Genomic DNA, 13,899 nt, shown 5'->3' on the forward strand with positions numbered 1-13,899 from the left:
ACATGTCTGTGCCCAGATTCCCATTGTCTCATTATCCACCCATGTATATTTGGTATGTCATGAATCTGCACCATAAAAGCGATACGACCGCTGGTTTCCTATAGGAGACTGATTTTGCCTTTAATTTTATGTTTTTCTTATTTATTTATCTATTAACCAAAGATTTGTTGGTTAAAAGGACACTTGCTTTCTCACAGGACATTAATGTCGCCCACCAATGTCAGGCTGTTGTGTGGAAATCCAAAGTTTTACCAGTTATTAATGATTTACTGCCAGTGAATAAACGTGGCGAAAATAAACGAGCGGTAACGGATGTGATGCTCAGCTCGCAGCTGGAAATAAAAGCCTCTATTTAAGGAGAGAGTGCAATGAAATTTAATTTGCCATCTCAAGTGTTCGCCATAGAAATTATTGATTCCTGAAAGAGAAAAAAAAATCACCATGCATTTGGAGGAGTTTTTTCTATGACTGATAGATAGTCATAAGTCCGGTATTTTCCGGTGTGAATAGCTGCTTGGAGGCAGGACTTTTACTTTCTCGATGAGGTCCTGACGCTAGGGGGATGTGCCTCTGTGTGCTCTGTGACGCTGCTACATGTAAAATTAGCTGGCTGCAGCCTTTCAGGGACACCTCTTGCGGACCGCCGGAGCCCACAGTGCAGTGAGTAACCTATCGATATTTTTTGATGGATCCATCAAGACGTCGACATAGAAAAGACCAGCGTGCACTTTGTGTCTGAGGTTTGGGGAAACTGTCATTAGGCGCGCGGGGCTCGCTGGATGTGTGGATGTGGCAGGCTGATACTAGTTGAATCTGGGGCGCACAGCTGGACAATTATCGGGCTGGACAGATGTCATGTCTAATTAGATGTTTTTAAAATGATGCTTTTTTTGTGCTGTTTTTAACTGTGTATTGAAGCCTTCAAAGCTTTGCTGAGATGCAGCAGCAGCACCTCCAGTTACAGTCCAGATTTGACTGGTCTACGTCGGGTTGAACAATTAACCGTATCCAGTCACAGAGCGTGTTTACCCTGCGACCACAGACAGAGAGCAGCTATTTTCAGTGTAATAGATGCCAGATACACAGGAAATGAAGCTTAAAATATCTCCCACGAGATGCTGCGTGAAGTGTGCGGATGATATATTTGATTGTGAGGAGTTTGTTGTGAATTGCAGGTTAATGTGTAGCCACGCAGGCCGAATTTGATTGGCTGAGAGTGAGGGCAGAAGCAGAGAGAGGGTTTATAGATCAGAGGCCGTGTCAGTCCAAAGTTCAGCCCTCCTTATTACGCCTTCATTAATTGATTAGTATTATATTGATGCAATTAACATGCTCTGCAATCATTGTTCAAACCAACTCTTACAATAATTTAGTGTTTCATTGTACCATCTCAGAGAAGGGGGGGATGTTTTGTGGTTGTCTCGTGAGAATCTCATGGAGTTTTATTCAATTTAAAGGGACAGCACGCCGCCTGCACGCGACATTCGCCAGCAAACAAGAGACTTTCCTGTTTTATTGTCAATCCAGCAGCCATCTTTGGTGCAATTTCAGGTGGAGTTTCATCATGCAGCTGCTGCATGGCCTTGCTGCACTTTGGCATGTACCCATGTAGTTCAGCTTGGGCATGTGACGAATAGTTAAAAACCAGATCAGACTGGGTTATCTGCATGCACAAGCTGGGAACAATACTGCATGCACAAAGCTGATGTTTTTGAGTCAGTGCAGATTAGTCATATCTGGTTTTGGACTGTGAGATCATAAATGCATAAAAAACTTCAATGAAATACTCACTCAATGTGGTGGTAATAAAATGTTGCATAATCCACTGCTCACTTTACTACAAAGCAATTTGTAGTTAATTGATAAAAAAATACAAAAAACTTTGTACAGTTGTTCACATTGCACTTGCAAAGGCTTTTGTCACTCACCAAGAGCTGCTTTTCAGTCACAGTTTGGGGGTTGGTGTGTGCCCATAATAGGGCTTTGCAATTTACTGCTTCACAACCCTTGTGTCAGGTCAGCCGTCACCATAGCAACATTATGCTGAATAAGCAGCATTGCAATCCAGAGAGGAGCGTTATTTTCATGAGTCCTCCTTCACTGACTTGTGTCTGCAGAAGAAAAACAAGAAGGGAGAGGCTGTAACTCCAGGGGTGAGCGCTGGAGCAGGTTCCTGAAAATCCTTGAGCAATATCAGTCAGTGTCAGCCCAGCACAATGCAGTTATGAAACACAGTTGTTCTAGATATCTAATCCTAACAGAACTTGAGTATTTTTGTGCCATTTCTGTTTCTATCTCCATAAGAAGGCGACTGAAAATCCTGAACCTTGAAGCATCATTCCTACATACTTTTGTGCACTGCTGACAAATACCTAATAAGATTATTTTCTTTTCCCCAGATAAATATGGCAGCAGAGCTATCCACTTCCATAAACATCAAGGAGCCCCGGTGGGACCAGAGCACATTTGTAGGGCGGGCTAAACATTTCTTCACTGTCACAGATCCCAGGAACATCCTCCTCACCAACGAACAACTAGCACACGCACACAAAGTCATCACTGACTACAGGTAAACCAGGCTACAGCTAACAGCAGCAAAACACCAGAGACAGGATGTAAATTCAGCACATTTGTGAATGGATTTGCTCTAAATGTTGTCTTTACTGTCTCCTAGGAAAGGTATAGTCTCTCCAGGACTGACAGAAGATGAACTGTGGAGAGCCAAATATATTTTTGACTCAGCTTTCCACCCCGACACTGGGGAGAAGATGATCCTGATTGGCCGCATGTCAGCGCAGGTTCCAATGAACATGACAATTACAGGATGCATGATGACATTTTACAAGTAAGGACATGACAGGGTTTTGTTGTCAGACTATGAGTGTTACACCCAAGCTGATGAATTTGACTGTCACTGCCACTATCCCTAGTACTCCTGCTGGTGCTGTTAATATTACAGGTAGGGCCGGGCGGTTAAAAATAAATAATTAAAAATATTTACACAGTGAGATCTTTGATAAATAATCATCAGTAATGTGGATATAATGACTAAGTAGGTAAAGGCAAATAATAGAACAGGTAGAACAGGCTTGTAAGTTTGGAGCAACACATGATTTTACTGTAATGCAGCCTTTAAAAGCAGGAAAAGACAAAACTATCGAAAATCTAAGAAGATATCTAGTCTCATATCATGGTATCAATATAATTTTGGTATTTTGTCCAGCCCTAATTACAGGTATGGTACAATAGAAAAAAGTATAAATAATAAAACATCATGGCTAAATTCCATTTAGCTGCTTCAGTTTTAGCATCCTGGTATTGTGCTGTTATGGTTTACTGGGAAAGTTACGTAGAATGGACTATTTATGACTGAAGGACCTCTGAAAAGAAAGAAATATTTGTTTAAGTCTAGAAATCAATATTTTTGGCCATTTAAACTGGGGTGTCAAACAAATTTTATGGGAAACAAAGTTTATGGGACACACACAGCCCAATTAGATCTCAAGTGGGTCGGACCAGTTAAACCATTGCATAATAACCTATGAATAACAACAACTCCGAATTTTCCCTGTTTTTAGTTTAATGAAGCACATTCTGAAAATATTCATCCATTCACAAAACAGATGGTGAACAGCTTGAGATGCCTTAAGAAATATAAGTGCAATTTCAACACTATTTCTCCATTTTTCCACATTCAGTCAGTTGATTACTCACTGTCATTAAGCGTGCACTTTTAAAATGTATTTCTCCACTCCTGTGTAGTCATGCTGGCATCATCCATCTGAATTTCAGTGGAAGATATTGAGGAAGCAGGTCAAGTCATCTCCTGCATTGCAAACCATTTACAAATCTGACGTTTGGGTGGTATCTTAGCCATAGGGTTTCAACAATATAGTTTTAAAATAAAGGTCTCTAAAAGATTATTTTGTACTGAAACTGCTGATTATCAGTATTTTGGAAAACGTTCAATATCTTTAAATATGACTGCAATAAATTGTCATTGTTTTTTCAGAAAATTATATTCAGGTCAGGGTGAAAAGCCTCTGGAACAGCATTTTACATAACATAGGCTACTCGGTGTTTACTCGCTCCGGAAACCTCTTAGCCTTTACGAGTGTATCAATATTAGCTGTGCAAAGGCATCCACAGGGCAAGATTGGACCCTTTGTGTGGGCCCTAGGTTTGACACCTCTGGCCTGATTAAAAATCTTTTTAATACACTTTCCTTCTATCTCACTAAAAGCAGCACACTGCACATCTGTCACTCCTCTTAGCTGCTCCTGCAAATGACTCAACTGTTTTAAATCCTGCAGGACAACTCCAGCCGTCTTATTCTGGCAGTGGATCAATCAGTCTTTCAATGCAATAGTCAATTACACCAACAGGAGCGGTGACGCTCCAATCACAGTCAGGTGAGAGACAGACGTTTTGGCACACAGACACTGGCTCATATTAACCCTTTAATTCAACAAGTTCTTCTGTGTGATGTGACCGATTACTCTTCTGTTTGCAGTCAGCTTGGCACAGCTTATGTGTCTGCCACCACAGGGGCAGTTGCCACCGCTCTAGGACTAAACGCACTAACAAAGGTATCAGTTCATCTAACCCCATTCTGCATCTCATTTTAATGTATTGACCCCTACCGCACACTGACATCCAATTAGCCACGCACAAATAGTTTCTTTGTCACAGAAGAGCCGTATTATTTACAGGGTCATGCCCTCGTATCAGCATGCTGTCCTGACAGCTTTTAGAGTGACTTTGTGTTATACATCCTGATTTATGGTAGAAAAGCCTACATGTACAGCATCTGAAATATAAGCTGAAATAACTAACACGGGTCTGTAAGAATACAGCAGAGTCAAACAATCAGTTTCTTACCCCCTTTTTTTATGCCCCCTCTCTCCCGCTGTAGCACATCTCACCCCTGATTGGACGGTTTGTTCCGTTTGCTGCTGTAGCTGCTGCTAACTGTATCAACATCCCGCTGATGAGACAAAGGTGAGAAGGACATGCAACACTCAACAATGTGCGTCGGCATTTTCAAGCATGTTGACAAATGAAATACATAAAGGCTTTGACCTTGAGAAGAAGATAATGATGGTGAAAACATCCCTGGAAACCAAGAGTTTCTGCTCATTTTGGGATCAAACTACAGGAGTTTTGGTATACAGGAGCCGATATGTCCCTGAGGATTCCAGTAGAGGACCTTGGTTGTTATGGATGTTCAGGCCAGATTATCTGTTAATGTTAGGGGTTTACAGATCCAGTCTCCAGTCTTAAGGGTGAGTTTGCAGAACTGAAATTTATCCTATTTATCAAGCATGCAGGAGAACTACAGTGGCCGACAGAAAAACGTAAATGACCCATTTTAGAGTCAGTGTTTGGTTCGTCTGCTCTGGGCTACTGTGGAAACTACATGGCAGACATCATGGGACAAGGACCTGCTCCATATGTAGATATAAGCGGAAATGAAAACAAGATTCTTATTTTCAGGTAACTGCAGGCGGTAACTGCTGAGGCTGAAAAATGGAGCAAACGCTGAAGTGCCAAAAAACTGCAGTTCATTGAAAACAGAAGCAAAATAAATCCACATGCACCGCAATGCAAAAGAGCCCAACTTCACAGCAAAAACAAATATCTTTAAAACCTGGTTCAAAAACAGTTTTGTCTCTATAGCCAATTTCAACATGCACAACAACTATATGGGGGTGAATTTTTTGAAAATTTGAAAGACTCATAACAACAATCACAAGACTCATTTATACACATAAATAAGGGCAGCCACTTGAGTGACAAGCTGTCTGCAAAGTGTCATTATAGTCTGAGTCAGATGGCGACAGCCAATATGCTGAACTCAAGGCCCCAAGGAAAGTCGCACAGCAAAAAAAGTTCTTTTTCTGTGGTATGAAAGTATCCGGATCCTCCAAATGACCGGGCCCATGATACTTGCTCACTAGTGACTCACGGCGACTGAGTATGACTAAGTGTGCCTGACACGTTAATTTCCGCCAATGAAACGACTGACTTCTGGTATAACGCTTCGCTGGCTTGAATGGCAGTCGCAAAAATGTAATTTTGTGGCTCTTTTAGACTTTCTAAATGTTATCAAACTGGATGGCTTGAATCTAGATAGTGAAATGAGTCGTTTTGCTGGGGTTTTGACGCTCACAAAAAATTATCCCCTGATTTACAGAAATCTCTTTCCAGATGGAAGTCAATGGGAAAAAGTCTTTTTGGGCCCAACAAATGCAAACAAAATGCAAGTTATAACTTGATGGACCTGGACAGTGTAATTACACTTTTGGCCACTATGTAAACTTTGCTTCAGAGCCAGGCAAACCTTGTTGTGTAGGCTAGTGCATAGGTGTCATCTTTGGTCCGGTATCTACGTATTATTAAAATTGATGCTTCAAATCGGCAGTCCACAAACCAGCGGATGTCTTCATGATAGCTACGTCCATTATTTTACAGGCTATGTTATAAACTAATGAAAACATCATTATGAATATTATATACCACTTCTGCCCATAGATGGACCAAAATCCATCTATGGGCATTTAAAGATCCATACTGGACCTTTAAGATCTGCCATATAAATGGCAGAAAAAAAATAGATGGTAAAAAAAAGAAGGGAAAACAACTTCGACAGTGGGGAAAAAAAATGTGAAAAAAATAGGTGGAATCATTTGTTTTCCACCATCTATTTTTTCCCCCACATTCCAATTGGTTTTGACTATCACATATTTTCCACCATCAAATTTGTTTTTCACCATCTATTTTTTTCCCCATCATATTTTTTTTTCACCATCTAAATGTTTTTTTTGTATTGTCTGAATTTTTCGCACTATCTATTTTTTGTCCCTCCCTGTCACTTTAGGGGCTCCGTATATTTGAGATTATTCTCCTTATTTGTGTGATGCGACCCTTTTTCAAACTCAGTTTGGATTGTTAAACTCCTGTAGTCTGAGCCCAGCTTTAGCAAGTGTAATAAAAGATCTGTTGGACTGATATATGCTGCGTTGCTCCTTACCTTCAGAGAACTTCAACACGGCATTCCCATCACAGATGAGAATGACAACAGGTTAGGAGAGTCGACGAAAGCTGCACAGCAGGCTATCTCTCAGGTTGTGGTCTCCAGGATCCTCATGGCTTCTCCAGGAATGGGTATGAGTATCTTTGTATCATCAGCCCAATTAGACACCTGCTGTCAGGTTTGTTAGCTCCCTGCCTCTGGCAGCTGGTGGCATGCTTTAATTAACAGGAAAACAAAATGCAAGTTGTAAACCATAAACGTTGTTATATTTTTCACATATTTAGGCACTGTGCAGTGATATTCTATTTTGGTCTTTTCAGCTATCCCCCCGTTTTTAATGAACCATTTGGAAAAGAAGGCCTTCCTGAGGGTGGGTATATTTTTGCATTAGTCCCAGACACACAGTATAACGTCCTCAACATCAGCTTCATCATCACGTTTTTAAAACGCCATGACGGTTCCAGTTGAATGGTGGTACTCTCACGTTCCACGCTGTGTCTGCCACTTGGTTTTCTTTTCGTAATCACACATCAGAGGAATGAAAAGCGCTGAGGACATGAAGCCGCTCCAGTATGGGAATTCACCGCTGCTTTTGTGCCACTCATTGGTTTTTTTCTGCCTGGTCTTTTCAGAAGTTCCCATGGATGAGTGCACCTATTCAAGTCAGCCTGGTGGGATTCTGGTGAGTCGTCAGAGATGGTCCACCTGATAATGATAAGCAGCCATGTGAAATTTCAACTTAATTTACTTCAGCAAACATATGAAATGTCAGTAATCGTTAGATGTATGTAACTTCAAACGTTTAAGTTATTGTGAAGTATCTTAAGAGGAAGGTGCTCTTAATATTTGTGAGTTCCCTAGATATTTCTTCATTTTCAGGAATTTAAACAAACAACCCACAGATTCTATCATTTCTTTTGCTAAAAAATGATCCACACATCCTCTCACGTGTTTCGCTGAAATTTTCCTGGCTCCACTTTGCCTTTGGTGACCTCAAAATGGCCAATTAAAATCATGTGTAGCATTCCCTCCGTTCAGCTCAAAACACATGACAGTAGCAGATAAGCACAGTCGCAGAGCTGCTGTAGAGGTGGGCGATGTGACTGTGTAAATTTAGCATCCACCAGAGATTTTGACACTTTTTATACCAAGGTAGCTTTCCCTTTTTATATTTGATTCGGTTTCTTTATTTGCACAATAAGACAGAACAGCAGAATACAACAACAGAAGAAGAAGCAAGTCGGGCCTGTGAAATGAAGAAAAAAGTGATTATGAAAATGAGATTTTAATATACAAGTACAAGTTCCACAGTTGAGCCACACTATATGTCTGCTTGTTTTAGACCACTTGGAGCGTTTCATGGCAAAATGATCTAAGCATTGACATGATAAAGTTTATTGATGTCTCATGTTGATCACTGAATTATAAAAAATGCGGCATGTTATTTCCACAAAGGCCAACAGGGCAACTCTAAGGATAACAATAGTCTGCTTATCACTCTGGTCTGGACTGAAATATCTTAAACTATGTGATGGAGTCTCAAGTGAAGACGTGTTTAAATGACATCTACTGTTCAGTGGGATGACAGCACATTTCCTGTATTAAATGGACAGTAGAGTTTGCAGGCATGCTAGCAGCTCTGTGGGGCTTTGCTAAGACACATTGATGCTTTGAGCTACGTTTAAATGCTATATCAGCATGCTAACATGCTCTTAACGTACAGTAAATGTCAGTATGCTAATGTTTAGCAGGTCTAATGTTTATCATGTTCATCTAACGTAAGCATCTTAGCATTTTAACATTTAAGCAAAACACTAAACGTAAAACACATCTGAAGCTCTGTAGTTTTGCAGGTATTTGGTCAAAAACCAAAATAATTTTGACATGATGATGTCACTATATGAGAAATTCAGGTATCAGCAAATCCAGTAGGATTTGTCCTGTGGTGATCATGAATGTCTGTGCAAAACTGAGAATCCATCACATAGTTTTAGATATATCAGTATAATAGACATTCCCTTTCAACATTAAATTCCTCAGTGAGATAATATACATATCAACACTGCAGCAATAAAAAACGAAAATTTCGACACTAATTTCAAAGCTTGCTGTGAGCACATGGATGATTTTATCCTCATTCTTGTCTATCAGATATCTTTTTAGCCAATCAGATGATGTCAGAGTGCAGAAATTTGCCCTCAGCCTTTCTGCCAGATTCTTTTCATTTGAACCCAAACCACGATCTTTTATCTAAACCTGAGGGCAAACTTCTCAGCCTCTGTCAGAACAGGAAGCTGGGTGTTTCACAGATCTGTTTCTTTTTCAGCCTGGTGTTTGCCACTCCACTGTGCTGTGCATTGTTCCCTCAGAAGAGGTGAGTTGAAACTTAAAAACGTGTTCCTTAAATAATAGTAACTAGTGTGTCAAGACTTTGCCCTTTCTCTCTGCAGAGTTGGCATAATTCCTTTCTGCTTGAAAAGTTGCATAATACGCCTACAGTATCTGTATTTGACCCATTAACCCTTGCATTTCTATCATTCCCTCGCCTGATTCAGCTCCATGTCAGTCAGCCGCCTGGAGCCAGAGCTGCAGGAGAAAATCCGGGCCAACCACCCAGGGGTGGAGCGGGTCTACTTCAACAAAGGGCTATGAGTGTGCGGCCTCCTTCATCCAAACACTGCCATAACACAGCTGCAGGCTCAGTCTTGCCTCTCTGCCAGCCCTCTTCATTCAGCGTGCCAAAGTTAAGTTTGTGTCTCCTCATTTCCACCATTCAGATGGATATCTGAGGACTCCCTCTCAGTCTCTTTGTAATGAGATGTTTTGCTTTTGTCAATGTGATTGTTGATTTTATTGTAACTGCTAGAGAAGATTTTCTTCGACAGGGCCGCAGAGAAACTGTGTTTCTCATGACAGATACTGTATAATGGCCAGTGTAAGCTGGTTTTAAGTGGACATCATTTTTTGTGCAGTACTTTATTTTTAAGTTGGTGACTTGTCGATCTTATGTCGCCGCCAAACCACTTTCACACTCTCCTACCTGAGGTTGGCAGTCATTTTATTTCTTACCTGCGTTACGATTAGAATCAGATTTTAACATTGCTTATACAAAGACCTCTGCAGTTCTTACATTTGCCAAATCAGTACTCACATTCTTTTTTTTAGACCTCAATGATTACAGCTTCTTTTTTTAGAAAAGCATTCACAATAATTCAGCTCATTTTTGCCAAATAAATGACATTCAGTGAGCCCCGAGGCCTCTGACATCTTATCATGAATCTGAAAACAACTCTCCAGGGATTCACCCTATAAAATGTGACGCTATGATGGTGGCAACCATTGATGGGCCAACACGGTGCTATTTGATGTCTTAATAAGTGTTTATCATACTATTTATTCTGCTTGCCAAACACGCATGAACAAACCACTCCTGATATGATTAACCTCTGTGAAAAATATTTTCTGTCACACTGAGGCCGCACTCAGGAGAGCTAAACGATCGTGCCAAAAAGTGTTATAATTTTAGCAAAACTCACTGGTTCTCACTGACCTTCACCAGTCTTCATCTGCAATAGTTAATCTACAGGGTTCCCACTGTCATGAGATTCCTGTTAAAGTTACCGAAAAAAAACAAAATAAAAAAAAAAAACTGTTTTCCAGGCCTGGATTTGGATCCAGATTAACAGAATGCTCTGGAAGAAATATACATTGATTTGGATATTTTTAAAAATAAATTTCCAAAATACCCAAGCAAGTTCTATGTTACCTAAAATATGTTCCGTAAGCTACTAATGTGAAGTCAAATGCTGCGCTGCTGTTGAAACGGCACTAGTCAGGGGCGTGTCCAGGTGCCACCCAATTATGAAGGCTCTTTATCCATTTTTGTTTATAGGTGCAATTCAGTCTTAAACCTGAAAGGCATTATTGTGCCAGAGTTGTGTCTAGCCTGCCAAAAAGCCACAGAAAAGGAAGAAGAAGTGTTTTTATTTGGAGCGGAGAGCAGAAAGTAATTTTACACTTGTGTGGTGTCACTCTGTTGCTATGGCGACACAGTTGACGCTGCCCGCAGCAGTGCTCGTACTTCGTGCCACCCTCCATAAGTCGGTGCCCTACTTGGGCCATCTCCGTTAAAAAAAGTATGGACACACCACTGTCACTAATGTCATGTGATGACCACAGACCAGACTGGCATAGTGTCATTGTGTAGACCACGCCCCCTTTTGGGGGAAGAAGCACGACGTCACATCAGGAGAGAAAAAGGCAGGTTAACCAAGGCCTCCACACTGAGATCCCTCACACGTAAGATACGTAAATATCCAGTCTGTGTGGTACTCACACGTTCTATTTTCCATTCAAAAACAAAACTGGAAAACTGGTAAATTGAACTCAGTTTTTTAAAATTGTATTTTTTTTTATTTGTCAGATCAATGTATAATTAATCTAACAGGCCTAATTTAGGGCTCTAAAAACCTGTGTACTCTGTACTACTGTACAGATTTTAGAGCCACACCCACAGAAGTAAAAGCTGAGGAGGTTCAGAGGGAGAGATGTGCTATCACATTCATATCACATTCAGTCAGAATGCATCAGACTTGAATGTTTACTTTTCGGTTTATTGGAACATAAAGGGGGTAGCAAACACAAAATGAAACAAAGTTCTCTTAATCAGGATAAATGGTGTTCTCAGTTGAACCAATCATGCACAGAGAAAGAAACTCTGCTTACCAGCACTATCAACCCATGTGATGATGGAGAGATGAGGGAAAGGGTGAGCAGAGTTTAAATAGACAACAGACAATAAACAGGTGAACTCAATCAGGTAACTGAGAGCAGAGAGTGAAAGGAAACGATCAGTGTTGAGGAAAGGAAGTGAGGTAAAGGAAGTGAGGCAAGTGAGGAAAAGTGTCAAAATAAAGGGGAATTTATTTTCCACAAAAGCTCTTTTATTTCCTATTTTTAAAATTTCCATTTCTCTATGCAACATCCAAAAATGAAATAAAAAACATCTTTATCATACATTGATTTGTCAAACAAGAAACACGGTTTTAGAAAAACTGGATTCAGTGTACTGTTTTTTAACAGTTTTTTTTACATGGAAGATTGATCAGCATTACACGGACCGTTCACTGTCAGTGTGCTGAATAAATAAATGATGCTGGTGACAGTTACTTCTGATGGATAGCATTAACTTGAATGGAGGCTGCTGCAGTCAGACTGTCATCTCCAACGTAATCTTGAGTTATGGGAAAGCTTTGAACATTAGCTGGTAAAAAAATTGTGGGAACCCTGAATCCAGGATTTTGTGATCACCATACTTACCACCAAAATTCACCAACTCATTCATGCCTTACACAGACTTGATTATTACCGCACAAAGAGACACATTTTAGATTTATGGCAGTTTTATCCTATGTTTTGAAGTATTAAAGTATATTTATATATACATATAGTAGATATGGATGTCAATACTTGGAAAAAATGACAAAAACTTTCACAAGATAGTATTTTTTGAGGCAAGGATTATATACAGAGAGATCCATCTAACCAATATATGTTTTAAATATGACATTTACTGTTATCAACTTGTCATACAGAATTACTTTGACCTCAGCGTGGTGAGTTCCCAGCTAAAATCTTGGATCGTTAACAACCTCCCTGCTCAGTATTTCATTATGTTGCCGTTAAAGTGAAAAACATGCACGCATTATTTATTGCACACGTATCAGCACACACTGTCACAGAGATAAAGCAGGTGCAGCCTGATGTTGTAACTTTTGTTCTGTACCTGCTGTCAGTATTCAGATGATAATGCTCGTCTGGTATGTTTGGACACAGTTGGTGCAAACTGTGCTGTGTGGGCCTGCTGATGTATAAAAATGATGACTTTGTGTTTAAATAACAGCTAGAGTTCAAGGAGACGGTACAGCCACATGCTAGATTTATCAGTGGATATTTTAAAATCAGGGGCAAGATTAAAAAAAGGTGGACTTGAAGCGACAAAACCAACAAGCAGCATTTAACAAACCTATCCTCATTTTTAAACTTTAAAAATTATTTTAGATTCCATTGTGTGTTAAAATCATTTGGTTTAAGTAATGCAAATGTTTACATTTGAAATCCATTCAAAAATGCTTGTGAACAATGATTTGATTTCATTGCATCTTTTGCTCACCATGGTGTGTAATTTCTGTAAGGTGTTTAATGTTTAATATACTGTAAATCTACTGACATATATTGCTGTATAAGTAAGTTTACTTTAGATCGTCGGTGTTTCCAGAGAGATGTGTCGGAGTCGGAGCTGTTCCCTAGCTGGTTTGAAGTGAAGTTTGTTATTCTAGTGTTAAAGGTTAACTGAATGTAGCATTTTTTCCAAATACAGGTGTTTTAGTCCTTAAAAGCACAATGTTGTGACAGATTACAAATGCTGCACATTTAAAAAAAACAAACATATTAAACCTGTTCAGTTCCCTGAACATAAAAGCAATTTCAGTTCATTCTTGATCAATTACGGAGTAAACTCAGCTTTTGGTAGACGTTGTCCCTCTGACTGCATCTAATGAGAACTAATTCCCCATTAAAGTGATCTAAAATATTAAATTAACTACCTAATATGTTAAGCTTCAATCTACCAAATCAGATGTGGTGTCACTACAGCCAAAGCGATACAAAGCGATTCAATGGGAAGAAGTCATTTACAGTTTACATTGATTAAAATAATTATTTTAAAGAAATATTATGACAAAAAACTGTATTTGTTTTGCAGTACACTGGGGTGATGTGATGTTTAGACTAACTGGATGAAATAAAATTGATGAAATCTTGTAACTGGTGTTTGTTGTATGTTTTGGCTGACGGCTCCACAG

At 39.7% G+C, this 13,899-nt stretch overlaps 1 protein-coding gene across 2 annotated transcripts; it reads left to right on the plus strand.

Moving 5' to 3' along the window:
- The first annotated feature begins 506 nt into the window (after positions 1-506).
- On the plus strand, positions 507-13,861 carry sfxn1 (sideroflexin 1). Of its 2 annotated transcripts, XR_015777281.1 has the most exons (12): positions 507-660; positions 2,400-2,569; positions 2,675-2,845; positions 4,314-4,412; positions 4,514-4,589; positions 4,916-5,001; positions 7,040-7,167; positions 7,357-7,406; positions 7,669-7,718; positions 9,363-9,410; positions 9,592-11,715; positions 11,749-13,861. XR_015777281.1 is itself a non-coding variant. In XM_042493309.2 (11 exons), exons 2-11 carry the CDS (start codon positions 2,406-2,408, stop codon positions 9,686-9,688), a joined length of 969 nt encoding a protein of 322 aa, XP_042349243.1. In that variant the 5' UTR covers positions 507-660; positions 2,400-2,405; the 3' UTR covers positions 9,689-13,861. The 2 variants fall into 2 exon arrangements, 1 of the variants encoding a protein (XP_042349243.1); XM_042493309.2 differs by having other exon boundaries at positions 9,592-13,861.
- The last annotated feature ends 38 nt before the right edge of the window (positions 13,862-13,899 follow it).

Source organism: Plectropomus leopardus, chromosome 8 (genome assembly GCF_026936395.1).
Source record: "Plectropomus leopardus strain MGB_pleo_1.0 chromosome 8, ASM2693639v1, whole genome shotgun sequence".
NCBI classification, from domain to species: domain Eukaryota; kingdom Metazoa; phylum Chordata; class Actinopteri; order Perciformes; family Serranidae; genus Plectropomus; species Plectropomus leopardus.